The sequence below is a fragment of the Carcharodon carcharias genome, chromosome 6, assembly GCF_017639515.1.
Source record: "Carcharodon carcharias isolate sCarCar2 chromosome 6, sCarCar2.pri, whole genome shotgun sequence".
Lineage (NCBI taxonomy): Eukaryota > Metazoa > Chordata > Chondrichthyes > Lamniformes > Lamnidae > Carcharodon > Carcharodon carcharias.
In genome coordinates this window covers 90,427,087-90,442,116 of record NC_054472.1, presented here as the reverse complement: position 1 = coordinate 90,442,116, position 15,030 = coordinate 90,427,087, and the positions used below count along the sequence as shown (strand labels likewise).

The 15,030-nt window shown below is 41.4% G+C and overlaps 1 protein-coding gene across 5 annotated transcripts in view; it reads right to left on the bottom strand.

Annotated features, from left to right (window-relative positions):
• Positions 1-15,030, bottom strand: part of pde7a (phosphodiesterase 7A) — a 132,675-nt gene continuing 117,645 nt past the window's right edge. For all 5 annotated transcript variants that reach the window (XM_041190498.1, XM_041190499.1, XM_041190502.1 and 2 more), the window contains 5 exons: positions 14,175-14,266; positions 10,585-10,729; positions 3,739-3,835; positions 2,478-2,558; positions 1-1,787 (listed from right to left, as the gene is read on the bottom strand). In XM_041190498.1, coding sequence (XP_041046432.1) covers positions 1,609-1,787; positions 2,478-2,558; positions 3,739-3,835; positions 10,585-10,729; positions 14,175-14,266 — 594 coding nt within the window. In that variant the 3' untranslated portion in view covers positions 1-1,608. The remainder of the gene's footprint in view (positions 1,788-2,477; positions 2,559-3,738; positions 3,836-10,584; positions 10,730-14,174; positions 14,267-15,030) is intronic.

Sequence of the window (15,030 nt, the reverse complement as noted above, 5' to 3'; positions counted from 1 at the left end):
TTCAAAAGGTATGTCAATTTTTTTATTCAAAATTCTGAACAGCAACAGGCACATATCAAAATATGAATATGGCATCTCTGCCAACAACCTGGTAATGTCCCTAAGCTTAACATTGAAGCCTTCATCTCTCAAAGATGGCTGTTGCAACAAATTGTAAACAGAATTCTCTTAAACAGTCCTGAAATACAAGTAACTTAAAAAAAAGAGAAAAGCACCAAGTTTGTTTCACTGGAAAACGCCAAACCTAAGATACAGTTCTGCTTACTGTACATAATCAACAACTATTTAAAACATTGTAAAATACAAAATGGAATGTTTGAAGTTTAAAATAACATTTGTAATCTTATCCTACAAAGGGTTCATCTTTTCACATCAAACAAGGCCCACAGGGGAGTAACAATTCACTCGCAAAAGGTCGAGGAACAACGCACTTTTCAAAATACAAACAGATTTGGTCACTTAGCTTTGTGCATAGTTTTAAGGCATCTGTAGCAATGTTAGAGTTTTTCTTCAATCTGGCTTCACATATGTCACATTTTGAAGAAAACCGAATGGTGAAAGTGGCACTTTGTTCAGATATATTTATTCTTGGTTACCACCATCACTTGCTCCAGAAACACAGGCAAATATCCTGAGCTGATCTTTATATAAATTACTGCCACTATCACTAAGTGCAGTTCATGCATGAAAACCACATGTTGGCTTCACCCAATAATCTGTTTTTCTATTTCTTCAACTCTCCCCCAAAAAGGCAAAGACCAGCAGCACTCTTTTCTTATAATTGCTGAAGTAAAGCTTGGTTGTGGTCAAGAGATGAAGGCTGGATTCACAGTGCACTAAAGGAACACCATGGCAGAAGGGAGGCTTCCATGGGAACTTAAATGGCATCACAAAGATTAAAAACGAGCTGCAGCATTTATTTTGTTCTATCTTCTTACCAAATAGCATTTCCCAAATTAGTGGTTCCTTTTCCACTATGCTTCAAGGCAAGAACCAGAACCAAAGTATCAAAAATACAGCATTGTAAACAAATCTCTGAGGCAGAAAAGGACTGGCTTCTTTGCATGCATTCAGTCACTCCAAAATGACGGGAAGAGAACAAAAACTCTTCTTGTACCAACATCAGAAGATTTTCACTAAGTTCATATTTTTAGCCTTTTTAAAAAAAAACCACAGGAAACCCCAAGTGCAGAAATTCTAGGTATCAGTCCGTATTACAGTATTCAAACTAACAGTTGATAAATGGCACTTTCTGGGACACTGCCACTCTCCTTTTTCCAATCACTTCAGTATGGCCACCACTGCAGTTTACGTGCTCAATGTCTCACAAAAGCCAACTGAGGTATTTGTGTATTGCTTTATGTTCAGGCCGAACGAGGGGCAAAAAAGCAATATAATGCTTTGAAAAAAGCATGGAATTACATTAATGTTGGCACGGGTACACATGCAACCGTGACAGTCAGAGCCTGCAAATATATCTCAACCCCCCACCTAAAGAATTATCCCATTTGCATTCAACCTAATAGGCTGAAAATTCATTGTTCAGCTCCAGCGGAATGAGCTAGGTGAGTGGGATAAAATAATTCTTGGCTTTCCTGAGGTAATAATTCAGTCCATTTCCTCGCAAGTAGAATCAGCATCATCTCCACTCCGGGTCCGTTCCTGTAGTAATCCCTTCCAGCTAGCATTATTCAAACTAAGGTGTCCAAGCATAGTCTGTGACAGTGTTGTGTTGCAGAATCGAGACCACTCCACAAAAAGAGGTTTTGCTACGTAAGTTATAAAACCTGGTACATAAAACAAAATCTTAATTAACTATGTTAATGAGTTTTTAAATAGACATGTTAAATTTTATATAATTATAAAAAGCATTATAAGAGTAAATTCTTATGTCCAAAGATAGAAAAATAACAATGTTTTGTTTAAAACAACAGACACAAAAATAAAGCCATTGACAAGGAGTGTGCCGTTTACTGCAACACTTTGCACTCTAAGGCCCTTTAGATAACTTATTTTTTAAAAATCGTTTCCAACTGCAACTGAGAAAAATATACTAACAATGTAAAGCTAATCAAATTGTCAGAGCAATAATATTGATACTATTGTAACTAAAAGTTCAGATTTAAAATCTTTAAGTGAAAATAGAAAATTTGAACATTTCCCATCCATCTTCCCTTTTTTCTATTCTCTCTGCTTTTTTACTTTCACTTCATTTTCAAAACTTCCTATTCCAAACTTTCTCCTTTAAATGCAAGCTCAAAATTCAAAACATCGCTTACTTTTCTTTGAGACCCTGTATTAGAAATAAGATTGGCTCAATTTTTGAAATGATTTTCTCAAATTCAAGATACTCCTAACTGCAAGTTACTGGCATATTGGCCACTGCTCTGGTATCATGATCATGCCCAAATAAATGCAGTAGTTGAACATTATAAAAGTCAGCTGTTTTGCATTTTGTTAAAACTCGAATCACTCACCGATTTGAATATTGGCGACAGTTTCTGTATGGCGATCACATAGCTGACTTATAGCTAGCTTATGCCGCCTTTCAATATCCCCTAAATAGGGAAAAGAACAGTTTAAATATAAATGGTCTCATGACGAATGATGTATTAAAATTTTCAAAAGTTATCCTATTTGTTAGTGCATTCTCTCAAACTGAACAATCTGCATATTTTGCAACTAGTATTTTGCTTTTATTTTACACCAGTAATATGCATTTTTCAAATTATACAAATGAATAATACAAATTATACCTGCAATATACAGAAATATTATGAATTGCTTTATCCTATAATTTTGAAGATTTTATAAAGAACATAGAGGGGTTTCTTTTTGTTTCAACATGTTTCATAGAAAACACACAATTTTATAAGACACTGAGTTGATGCTGTAAGTTGATAAGGCTGTCTGCATAGAGAATAATGCAGTTTAGAGATCAAGCTAATTTGGCAACTGCCTCTAATGTTTAGCTGCCTCAGGAGGATAGCTAGAGTCATGCTTGAGGAGCATGGGATCTTACAGGGTTGCACTTGGTTTTAAAAGATTGCTGTTAATTTAAATTGGCCTATTCTTACATTTTTGAGATGTGGTCTGGGCCATGCAACCCCAGGACAAGGCTCCAGATTATCCAGTACCACTAGACCCAAATCCACATATTACCCTTTCTGATGAATCCCTTTACCATCTTAGTAGCTCATTTTCATATTTTTCCAGCTCTGCTCCAATCTCTGTAGTGTGGGTTCCAAATTAAAAACTCAGCGGGGCCTGAGAAATAGGATTTGTTTCTTTGGTCTATTCTCCATTCCTCGTATGCAACCCAAGAATAACTAACTTTTCTATTCGCCGTCAAGACCTTGGTTTGATATCTTGAAGGATCAATCATAACCCAAACACTTTTCCCGAAGTAGTTTTGGTTAACAATTTACCCTTACTCGTATAAATCTTTAAGCACACTATCTACTCAGTTTGCCCAGCAATCTTGAAGATTTTCTCTCATCCTCTTCCATGTTAATCACTCCTGCTATTTTGAGGTCATCACTCAACTATGAGATGAAGGCACTAATGACATTTCCAATATTCATATTGCTATATCATAAAAATGCTGAATTGCACTGGTCCCTAAAATAAGTCCTGTTGTGGAATTACGGGTGAGAGTTGTGAAAAAGGTTATTATTTTTGCTTCTAACATTGTTTGTTGCTAAAATGCTCTAAATTGAGCTACTTTGTTGAATGTACCTTGATGGAAGAATTCTTGGCATACTTTTTCACTCCATTGCTTACTCAGTTCCCAAGGCCGGCATGGGTTACTGATATCTGCACATTTCAGTGCTATCTGTAAGGACAAAAGGTTTTTACTTGTAATGATAGTTGTTTTTATTTTCCTCTCTTCTGTTAGCTCACCATTTTAAGGATGTTTTTGTTCCACAATTCCAATCACTCTATGGTTAACAACTGTAAGATTGCATGCAAGCTTGGGCAAGAAAAATCTATCAACACTCTACTTTCAAACACTAGCAACGATGTACTTTTATCTATTCAATTTCCACCAAAAACACTCCCAATTCCCCTGAAACAATAAAGCAAAACACCAAAATATTTATCCATCCCAAAAGTTCAGACCCACAGTTGTGGCCCCAGAGAGAGAGCACAGGAAGTGACGTGTTCTGAAGAATATTTGATCACCTATTATAGTGATCCTCAGGAGGAAAAGTTGGAGGGGAAAATGAGGCACACAGAGAAATGGAGATGGGAACAATGTAAAGAATTAAGTAAACAGAGGGAAATAGTGGAAGAAACACAGCCAGAGATGCTGGAAGAGCAAGAGACCGACAAAGAAATGTAAGAGACACACCTAAGCACAAAGGGAGCAGACACATCAATGGAAACAGTGGAGGAAATGCACTTATAGAAGTGGAGGAAAAGGCATACACAGACACAGGAGTGGCAGCGAAATCCCTCACATACAACATAGATGAGGAGGAAGAAAACATAAACAACCACACACACACACACACACACACACACACACACACACACAAGTGGAGAGCACACACATAAAAGCACAGCAGACACGCACAAAATTTCAAAAGGAGTAAGAGACAGACCAACACTGACATGAACTGAGAAAAAGACAGTCAACATACAGAAGTTGGAGTGGGGTGAAAAGAGAGAAGAGCCAAAACAAGTAAAAGAGTACAAACTATGATTGTAAAAAGAAAGTGCAAGCTTTGTAGACAGATTCAAAAACACTGAAATTTTTTGCTTGGATCTTGCTCCAAAATATTTGAGAAATGCCTTTCCTTTTAACTTTCATTCAAACATGGTACTGAATCTGGCTACAGGCACAATTTTGTTTGAGTGAAATAAAGGAAGTCAGAACTGCTCATCATTTAGACAAGATGAAATGTTCAGAGGTACACAAACTTGAGGTCATAAGTGGTTTATACTAGGCTTGAAGAAATGTTAAATATTGAAAATTGAAACCAAAAACTTATTTAGAAGGATGCTACACATTTAGAGTCACACACAGTGGGTGGTGGGGAACAAGAGTGATTTCCTTCATTAGCTGTTGATTTCCTTCATTAGCTGTTAAAAGTTATGTATCATAAAAAGTACTTAATGGCTGTAACATTCAGGAAATACTTCACTCAAGGATAACTGGATTAGAGAAGCAGGACCAATAACATAAATATTTTGTCAGAGATAAAAATACCTTGTGGGTATATTTAAATGGCACACATTGGCAAAGGGAGCCGTTCAATGCACGTCAAGGGGTTTGAAGCATGAACAAGAATTGTTCAGTCTTACATGTCACGAGCTTAATCTGTATTTGGATTCCGTGCCTTAACCTACTATAAAATGCAAGAGTATGCTTTCAAATTTGTAGTCTGGTATAGTTTAAAAATAAAATATAAATTAACTGAATAACCACCTAAAAACACAAGACATATCGCATTAAAAATGCAACATTTGCAGGCATTCCACTGGACAGAGGTATCAGGGATACGGGAATTCAGCTTAACTCCCGGGTGGATAAAATTCAAGGAATTAAATATTGCTCGGGGGCTGCAAAATTAAATTGATTGTGTAAAAAATAGTTGTAAAATTGTAAAAATTTGTAAAACATGCACTATTCATTTTTAAAAATTGATTCAGGGGATGAGGGCATCCCATGGGATACGGGGAAAGATGGTGACGTTGTGGTATTGTTACTGGACTAGTAATCCAGAGACCCAGGGTAATGCTCAGGGCATTATGGCAGATGGTGGAATTTGAATTCAATCAATAAAAATCTGGAAATAAAGTCTAATTAAACCATTGTTGTAAAAACCCATCTGGTTCACTATGCAATTGTGGCCTACTTGGGGCTGACTCTTAAATGCCCATGGAAATGACCTAGTGAGCTATTCAGTTCTATCAAACCACCAGAAAGTCAATAAAGAAAATGGACAGACCACCTGGCATCGACCTAGGCACCGGAAATGATAACGGCAAACTCAGGCCTGTTGACACGACAAAGTCCTCCTTTCTAACATCTGGATTGAGAGAGCTGATTCACAGACTGATCAAGCAACAGCCTGACAGTCATACTCACTCATTGCTTACAGATAATGTCCCAGACACCACTATTACCAACCCTGGGTACGTCCTGTCCCAGCAGCAGGACAGAACCAGCAGAGATAGCAACACAGTGATACACAGTCGGGAAGGGATTACCCTGGAAGTCCCCAACATCGACTCAGGACCCAATGAGGTCTCATGACATCAGGTTGAACATGAGCAATGAAACCTCCTGCTGAATGCCAACTACCTCCACCCGCCTCAGTTGATGAATCAGTGCTCCTCCATGTTGAACACCACTTGGAGGAAGCACTGAAGGTGGGAAGGGCACAGAATGTACTCTGGCTGGCAGACTTCAATGTCCATCACCATGAGTGTCTCGGTGAACTGGCTGAGTCCTAAATGACATATCTGCTAGACTCAGTCTGCGGCAGGTGGTTAGGGAACCCAAGAGGGAAAAGTATACTTGACCTCATCCTCACCAACCTGCATGCTGCACATGCACCTGTCCGTGACAGTATTGGTGAGAGTGACCACTGCACAGTCCTTGTTGAGATGAAGTCCCGTCTTCACGTTGAGGATGCCGTCCATCGTGTTGTGTGGCACTACCACTGTGTTAAATGGGATAGATTTTTGAACAGATCTAGCAACTCAAGACCGGGCATCCATGAGGCACTGTGGGCCATCCAGCAGCTGCAGAAGTGTACTCAGCCACAATTGTAACCTTATGGCCTGGCATATCCCCCACTCTACCATTACCATCAAGCCAGGGGATCAACCCTGGTTCAATGAAGAATGCAGGAGCAGCACCAGGCATACCTAAAAATGAGCACCCGGTGAAGCTACAACACTGGGCTGCTTACATACAAAACAGCATAAGCAGCAAGTGATAGAGCTAAGTGATTCCTCAATCAATGTATTAGATCCAAGCTCTGCAGTTGTGCCACATCCAGTCTTGAATGGCAGTGGACAATTAAACAACTCACTGGAGGAGAAGGGTCCACGAATATCTCCCCCATCCTGAATGCTGGAGGAGCCCAGCACATCAGTGCAACAAGTACGGCTGAAGCATTTACAACAAACGAGTGGATGGTACATCTTGACCTCCTCATTTGATTCACTCCACGTAATATCAAGAAACAGCTGAAGGCACCGGAAACTGTAAGGGCTATGGGCCCTGACAATATTCCAGCAATAGTACTTATTTGTACTGTAGAACTTGCCACACCCAAGCCAAGCTGTTACAGTACAGCGACAACACTAACATCTACCCAGCAATGTGGAAAATTGCTCAGGTGTCCCCTATACACAAAAAGCAAGACAAATCCAACCCAACAAATTACCGTCTCATCAGTCTACTCTCAGCTTAGCAATCACCTGCTCACTGACGCTCAGCTTGGGTTCTGGCAGGGTCTCTCAGCTCCTGACCTCATTACAGCCTTGGTTCAAACATGGACAAAAGAGCTGAACTCCCGGGGTGAGGTGAGAGTGACTGCCCTTGACATTAAAGTAGCATTTGACTGAGTGTGGCATCATGGAGCCCTAGCAAAACTGGAGTGATTGGGAATCGGGGTGGGCAGGGGAACCCTCCAATGGTTAGAGTCATACCTAGCACAAAGAATGATAGCTGTAGTGGCTGGAGATCAATCATCTCAGTCCCAGGACTGCAGGAGTTTCCCAGGGTAGTGTCCTAGGAACAACCATCTTCAGCTGCTTCATCAATGACCTTGTTCCATCATAAGGTCAGGAGTGGGGATGTTCGCTGATGATTGCATAATTTTCAGCACCATTCATGACTCCTCAGATTCTGAAGCAGTCCATATCCAAATGCAACAAGACCTGGACAATATCCAGGCTTGGACTGACAAGTGGCAAGTAACATTCGCGCCACACAAGTGCTAGGCAATGACCATCTCCAACAAGAAAGAATCTAGCCATCACCCATCACCCATTCAATGGCATTACTATTACTAAGTCCCCCACTATCAACATCCTAGGGGTTACCACTGACCAGAAATAGGACTGGACTAGCCATATGAATGTACTGTGGCTACAAGAGCAGGTCAGAGCTAGGAATCCTGCAGCGAGTAACTCAACTCCTGACTCCCCAAAGCCTGTCCACCATCTACAAGGCACAAGTCAGGAGTGTGACTGAATACTCCCCACTTGCGCAGCTTCAACAGCACTCAAGAAGCTTGATACCATCCAGGACAAAACAGCCCACTTGATTGGCACCACATCCACAAACATTCACTCCCTCCAACACCAGTGCACAGTGGTAGCAGTTTGTATCATCTACAAGATGCACTGCAACAACTCACCAAGGTTCCTACGACCACTACCATCTAGAAGGACAAGGACGGCAGATACATGGGAACACTACCACCTGGAAGTTCTCCTCCAAGTCACTCACCATCCTGACTTGGAAATATAATGCCGTTCCTTCACTGTTGCTGGGTCAAAATCCTGAACTCTCTAACAGCACCGTGGGTGTACCTATACTACAAGGGTCACAGCAGTTCAAGAAGGCAGCTCAGCACCACCTTCTCAAGGACAATTAGGGATGGGCAATAAATGCTGGCCTAGCCAGCGACCCCCACACCCCATGAATGAATAATGCAAAAACAATTATTGGCTTCCACACCACATCATCTTCCTTTGTCCTGAGTATGACTCCAACCAGTGGAGAGTTTTCTCCCTGATTCCCATTGGTTTCAATTATACTAGGGCTTCTTGATGGCCAGGCAAATGTTTGAATTAAGGTTGTAATGAAGTCCGGAGCAGTGCGCTCCTGGCAGGACCCAAAAGGAGCGTCAGTGCATAGGTTATTGATGAGCGAGTCCTGCTTTTTATCAATGGTAACAACCCTTTTACTAATAACTGGAAAATAAGAGTATTGGGTCATGGACTGGCTTAAGTGGACATAACATATCTTAGGCAATTTTCCATTTCGTCAGGCAACTCTACCGGAACCCAGGTTAGTGTTGGAACACACTTCGTCAGCATTAAAGCCTGGAAGTTCTAAGTACCCATAGCCATTGCTGCAACCGGTGCCTTCACGCATTTTGTGGAGTGAATCTAACTGCCCGAAGGCTGACACCTGCGTTGCTGGGGACCTCAGGAGGAGGAGGAGATTATTAATCATTTACTTGGCATTTCTGGATGAAGATGGTTGCAAATGGTTCAGAAGCCTCATCTTCCGCAACTGAGCTGGGTTCTACCATCATTGAGAATAGGAATTTTCATACAGCCACCTCCTCTCATTGTTACTTAATTATCCATCATTATTCACGACAAAATATGACAGTATTGGAGAGCTTTGATCTAATTGATCGGTTACAAGAACTGCATGTCAGTTCTGTTGGTTAGCTGGCCTCCAGACCTGTGTTGTAACCTCAACAAGTTGGCACCTAGTTTTTAAAGGTATTCTTGCTGGTGCTCTTGGCATGCTCTTCTATACTCCTTTTTAAATCAGGTTTGGTCATCCGGCTTGATGGTAATGGTAAAATGAAGGATATGCTGGACCATGAGGTTACAGGCTGTGGTTGAATACCATTCTGCTGCTGATGGCCTACAGTTCCTCATGGATGCTCAATTCTGTTCTGAATCTATCCCATTTAGCACAGTGGTAATGGAGCACGTCCTCAGTGTGAAGATGGGAATTCATCTCCACAAGAACTGTGAAGTGGTCACTCCTACCAATACTGTCAAAGGCAGATGCATTTGCAACGGTGAGAGAGTTGAAGTCAAGTAGGTTTTTCCCTCGTGGTGATTCTCTCATCACCACCAGCCACAGACCTATCTGGCAGTACGTACTTCAGAGTTCAGCCAGCTTGATCAGTAGTGGTGCTACTGAACCACTCGGTGACAGGCACTGAAGTCCCCCCACCCAGAGTACATTCTGGGTTCTTGCTATCTTCAGTGCTTTGTCAAGTATTGTTGTACATGGAGGAGCACTGATTCATCAGCTGAGGGAGGCAGTTTGTTGCAAGCAGCAAGGTGTTCCCTTGCCCATGTTTGACCTGATGCTATGCGACTTCATGGGGCTGTTCCCTCCCAAGTGTATGCCACCTTGCTGCCACCTCTATTGGAGTGGTGATGGAGGATTCTGGGACATTGGCTGAAAGGTATGAATCAGTAAGTATGGCTGTTGCTTGACTCCTCTGACAGCTCTTCCAATTTGGCACAAGTCCCCAGGTATTAGTGGAAACGACTTTGCAGGGATGCCTTTGCTAGATGTACCTGTTGTTTCCAGTGCCTAGGTCAATGCCAGGGGGTCTTTCTTTTCTGTAGTGGTTGGATACAACCTAGTGGCTTGTTAGGCTTTTTCAGAGGCCAGTTAAGGATCAACCATTTGGCTGAGAATCTGGAGTCACATTTGTAGAGGTAAGCTAGATAGTCCATCGTTGTAAATTAAATTATCTTATTTCAAGTTAAGTCTGCCCTTGGGTGGTATTGGGGAAGATGGTGGAATCGCAACTACTTAAATATTTAACTCCAGATAGTTTAAAATAAGGTTACCTGCAGCATGAAATGTCGATGACCGGCATCATCTAAACATAGATCGCTCATGTCCAAGCGAGTTCGAAGTTGTGACAGAAACTCATTCTGGCGGCTTATGTCTGTGGCTAGAATTAGGGAACCCAACTGGCTTCCTATTTGATAGCTTTAAAAAAAAGGATATACTGTAAACATTTTAGAAAAGCTGAAAAACAGACTTAGTGGTGAGACAGATAACATTCCTGGGAAGTCTTTCATACAAAGACTGGAATTGACAAGATGCAAATAGTTTTAACCTTTTCACTTCAGAGTTTGATAGCAGAGGTAAATTCTAGTTCTTTCTACGGAAACATCCTCCAATTACCACTGAGTGTAAATCTAGAAAGAACTGGAATCAACACTTTGAAAATCTCTATTTCTAACAACATGTGGATTGCATGAGTCAACACGGTACAGTTAGATTTGCACATCAGGCCGTAAGTGGCCTTGAAATTTTGCTATCATTTCTTAATTATCTTCATCAGTAATCTCCACTTGATTTGACAATGATTTTCCAATCTTTTCGCCATTAAGAAGAATTTTGTTATTGGGAGAACCAACTACATAACTGAAACAAAGGCAAAGCAGGATATTAAGGATCGTAGACTTTGCCCTTAAATCTAGGGCATCCACTGCATTACTGAAGCACTGGGGACAAATGCCACAAGCAAGCTATACTGTCTAGACCACCAGTCTACATTTATATCAGATTGTGATGCGAGAGCTCTGCTCAGTAATTCTAATAGTAGGAAACTCATTCAGGAAAATAATTTACTAGAATTATCTCTGTTCGGATTCTAAACATCTTTCTCTAGATTGTTGACATTATGCGCAATTTTACGCTGAGCCACGTAGGGAGGTATGACAGGTGACCCAAAGCTTGGTCTGATAGGTTTTAAAGAGCATCTCAAAGGAGGGACAGAGACGTGGAGAGATATGGGGAGGGCATTCCAAACTTTAAAGTTTAGAAGGCTGAAAGCATGGCCACCAATGGTGAAGCAAAGAAAACTGGAGATGCACAAGGGGCCAGAATTGAAGGAGTGAAGAGATCTTGGAGGTCTGTAGAGCTGGAAGAGGTTAGAGATAGGGAGAATAGAGTTCACAAAGGAATTTTAAAACATGGCTAACAACTGCTGGACCAAGAGCTAATGTGGATCAGCAATCACAAGGATGATGGGTAAATAGGAATTGGTGCGATACAGCCAGCTAAGTTTTGGATGAGCCCAAGTTTACAGAGGCTCCAAGGTGAGAAGCCAAGAGAGAAGTGAAATAGTCAAGCCCAGGAGGTAACAAAAGCATGGATGAGCATTTCAGTAGCAGATGAGCTGAGGCAGGGCAGGGTAGGAGACAGATGATATTATGTAAATAGAAATAGACTGTAGTGAAGATAGAGAAAAAAATGAGGCAGCATTTTACTGGTTTCGTCAAAGCAGGTTTAATACCTGGACCCGAAGCAAGGGTGCCAGGTCAATGGACTAACAAGCATCCCCCTCTGGCTGATCTTGCCAGAGGCAGGGCGAAAGACACAAGGGCTACCCGTCTTGCAGCAGCAAATAGCCAATTTGAATATGCAAGTGTCCACTTGTGGACAGATTGAGGACACCACTGGGATCTTCCCAGCATGGGAAGAGACCCCACTCTCCAATGAGGTCAAAGCTGGACAGATGTCTAGAGGCAGCTTGCTGATGGCTGGCGGGGGAGCCCGTTAGACCTCTCATATTTATCCATCCCCCACAGGCCACAGGGATCAGCTTTTGGAGGGGTTTCCCTCCACAGTGGTGGCCTGGCAGCTGTGACACAGCTTATTTCAAAAAATGGAAATTACTTCAGTGGGCACTCAAGATAGAGGCTCACTCATGGCTCAACTCCTACAGTGGCAGTGTCAACTCTGCTAGTGGGCTGCCATCCTTCCGTGTCTGCAGCCCTCTGGTTGGGCCTGCAGCCTTAGGAACCTGTCTGCCCTTCTTAATTTGATGGCTGACATTGAGGCAGGCAATTAGGAGGCTGCCTTCCATTTGATCATGCCAGTGGACACACCGTCAGTGTGGGGGATTGGGATCCATAAATGGCCCATTCTTATAGTGGTAAGATTCCATCCATGGAATCAGAAACTCCTGGGTCAGATAGGGTGCCAAGATTTCGCACGGTCTGGTTCAGCTTCAGACAGTGGTTAGGCAAGGCCATGGAATCTGTGGCTAGAGCTAAATTGTGACACAGATCAAAGACAATAGCTTTGGTATTCCCTGTACAGACAACAGGTTGCAGTAAAGTCGGGGATTATCACTGCATTCAAGGATGATCCGTTTTGGTAGAGGAAAGCAGGACTTTATTGTTTTACATTGTCCAGCCATATCTGATGTTGAATGGCTAAAGCAGTTGTCTGCCACAAACATTCAAGTGAGTGTTCCTTGCACTTAAAGCAGATATAAAGCCAACACCTGGGGTAGTGATCAGTGTGAGATGGTAATGGTTAATGGGGACAAGGACGTCAACAACAGGTTACATATGATGCTTTAACATAATAATGTCCCAAGGTGCTCCACACGAGAACAAAGCGAAGCAATGCGTTTATCTCTTTCTTATTCTCAACTTCCCAGTTTTAATAGCAGTGTTAGTACCAGAAAATAGCCTTATTGCTTGATCAAAGTGGGAAGGGAGATAAGCTGGTACCTATAGATCAGTCATTCATACATTGGTAGCAGAAAAACTATAAGCCCATAATATAGGATAACATTATTGAACAATTAGAAAATTATGGAATAAGCAGTAAAGTGTTTTGAGGAAATTACTGTGTGAACAGATGGTGGAATTTTCATTTGAACTTCAAAACAGCATTTGTTAAAGTATGATTTCAAAGATTTACTGAAGTAATAACAGCCCATGGTATTGGAGGTAAAGTGACAATATGAACATATTAGCTAAAGTGGAAAAGAGAGAGGCATTTCTCAGATTTCCATATGTAGCTAGTGAAATGTCCAGGGAGACCTGGAACACAGAACGAAAAAAGATATGGGCCAGGACTTTCCCGTTGGTGAGCGCGGGGTGGGGCCCGCTCGCTGACGCATAAAATGACTGAACTCCCGACGTCATCCCACCCCATTCAAATTTTCAGATAGGCGGGAGCTCAGCAAAATCAGCTGTGCGCCCACCGACCTGTCAATGGCACGAAAGAGCGCACTCTTGGCTCAGGGACCCCCCCTCGCCACCCACACAGGGAGCGCTCAGTGCTTCCATGTGGATGTCACGCTGGGTGGGCCTTATTTGGCCCGCCCATGTGAAATGGCGGTATGCTCCCAATCGGGGGGAAAATTCTGCCCAAGATTCCAGCTCTCCTTTTCAGTTAACAAAGGTTTAAACACATGTAAAAGCTGGAAAAAATTGGCAATTGTCTTAGATTAAAAGTAGACTAAAACAAGTTATGAACTACTGGGTATATCTCAACTCCAATTTCTTAGAAATTTAAGTATATATTATAATTAACTTCTGAACATGTATTGGATGCATTGATGAACTAATTCAGAAACAATTCAAATTTTTAGAGACAATTATTTAGCAAAACATCAGATACACACCTTTCCTCAACTGAAAGATGTGCAAATAATTTAGATTCCTGCAGGACACACACTGCTGACCTCCAATGATGGTTTTCTAACACCGAGGTATTCTGTGAGTGAAGAAAAGGTAATTAGTGGTTATGGAAAAACTGAACTTCAAATTCTTCTCATTTGCAAAAGATGGGATCATAGAAGAGGCAGAGTTCTGTTAGTTTAAAAAAGTCTATCTTCCAATCAAAATTCTCTCTTATTTCTCGTTACTGAACACCTTCAGAAGCATTAACAAATTATTCTGTTGAATATACCAGTTATGGTTGACTGGTAAAACAAAGGTGCTTTGAGATTTCACATAATTTAAAATGTAAAACTTCAGGAACAACATTAATAAATCAATCTTTTGAAAAAAATCACAAACAGTAGTTCATCAAACACAGATTCATTTTCGTAATCTTCTTTTATGCACTCTCACAAAATCATAGCATCATGTCCATCTAAACAAATGTTCATTATGAATTTTTATTTTAGAAAATAAATCAGTACTCCTTTGCCATGATGAATGGAATACATTACTCAAATGAGGACAAAATTTGTTCAAAGGGGGCAAAATTGTCCACCTTGCAGAATCATTTTAATCCTTTAAATGGGGATCCTCTAAACATTAAGAAAAAGCACCGACCTCAGCTGGCAAGTCTCAAACAGGACGTATGGGGTTACATCCTTTTAAGGCATTTGTGATACTGGAGTTGTTCCAGTTGACCATCCTCGCTCTCGTGCAATACAGAGAGGCCAGCCCTTCCCTGCAGCAAGTTTTACATTATCTGAAAATGATCAATTATTTTTACTTCCTCCAAGAACTAGGGTAGGCGGTGGTGTA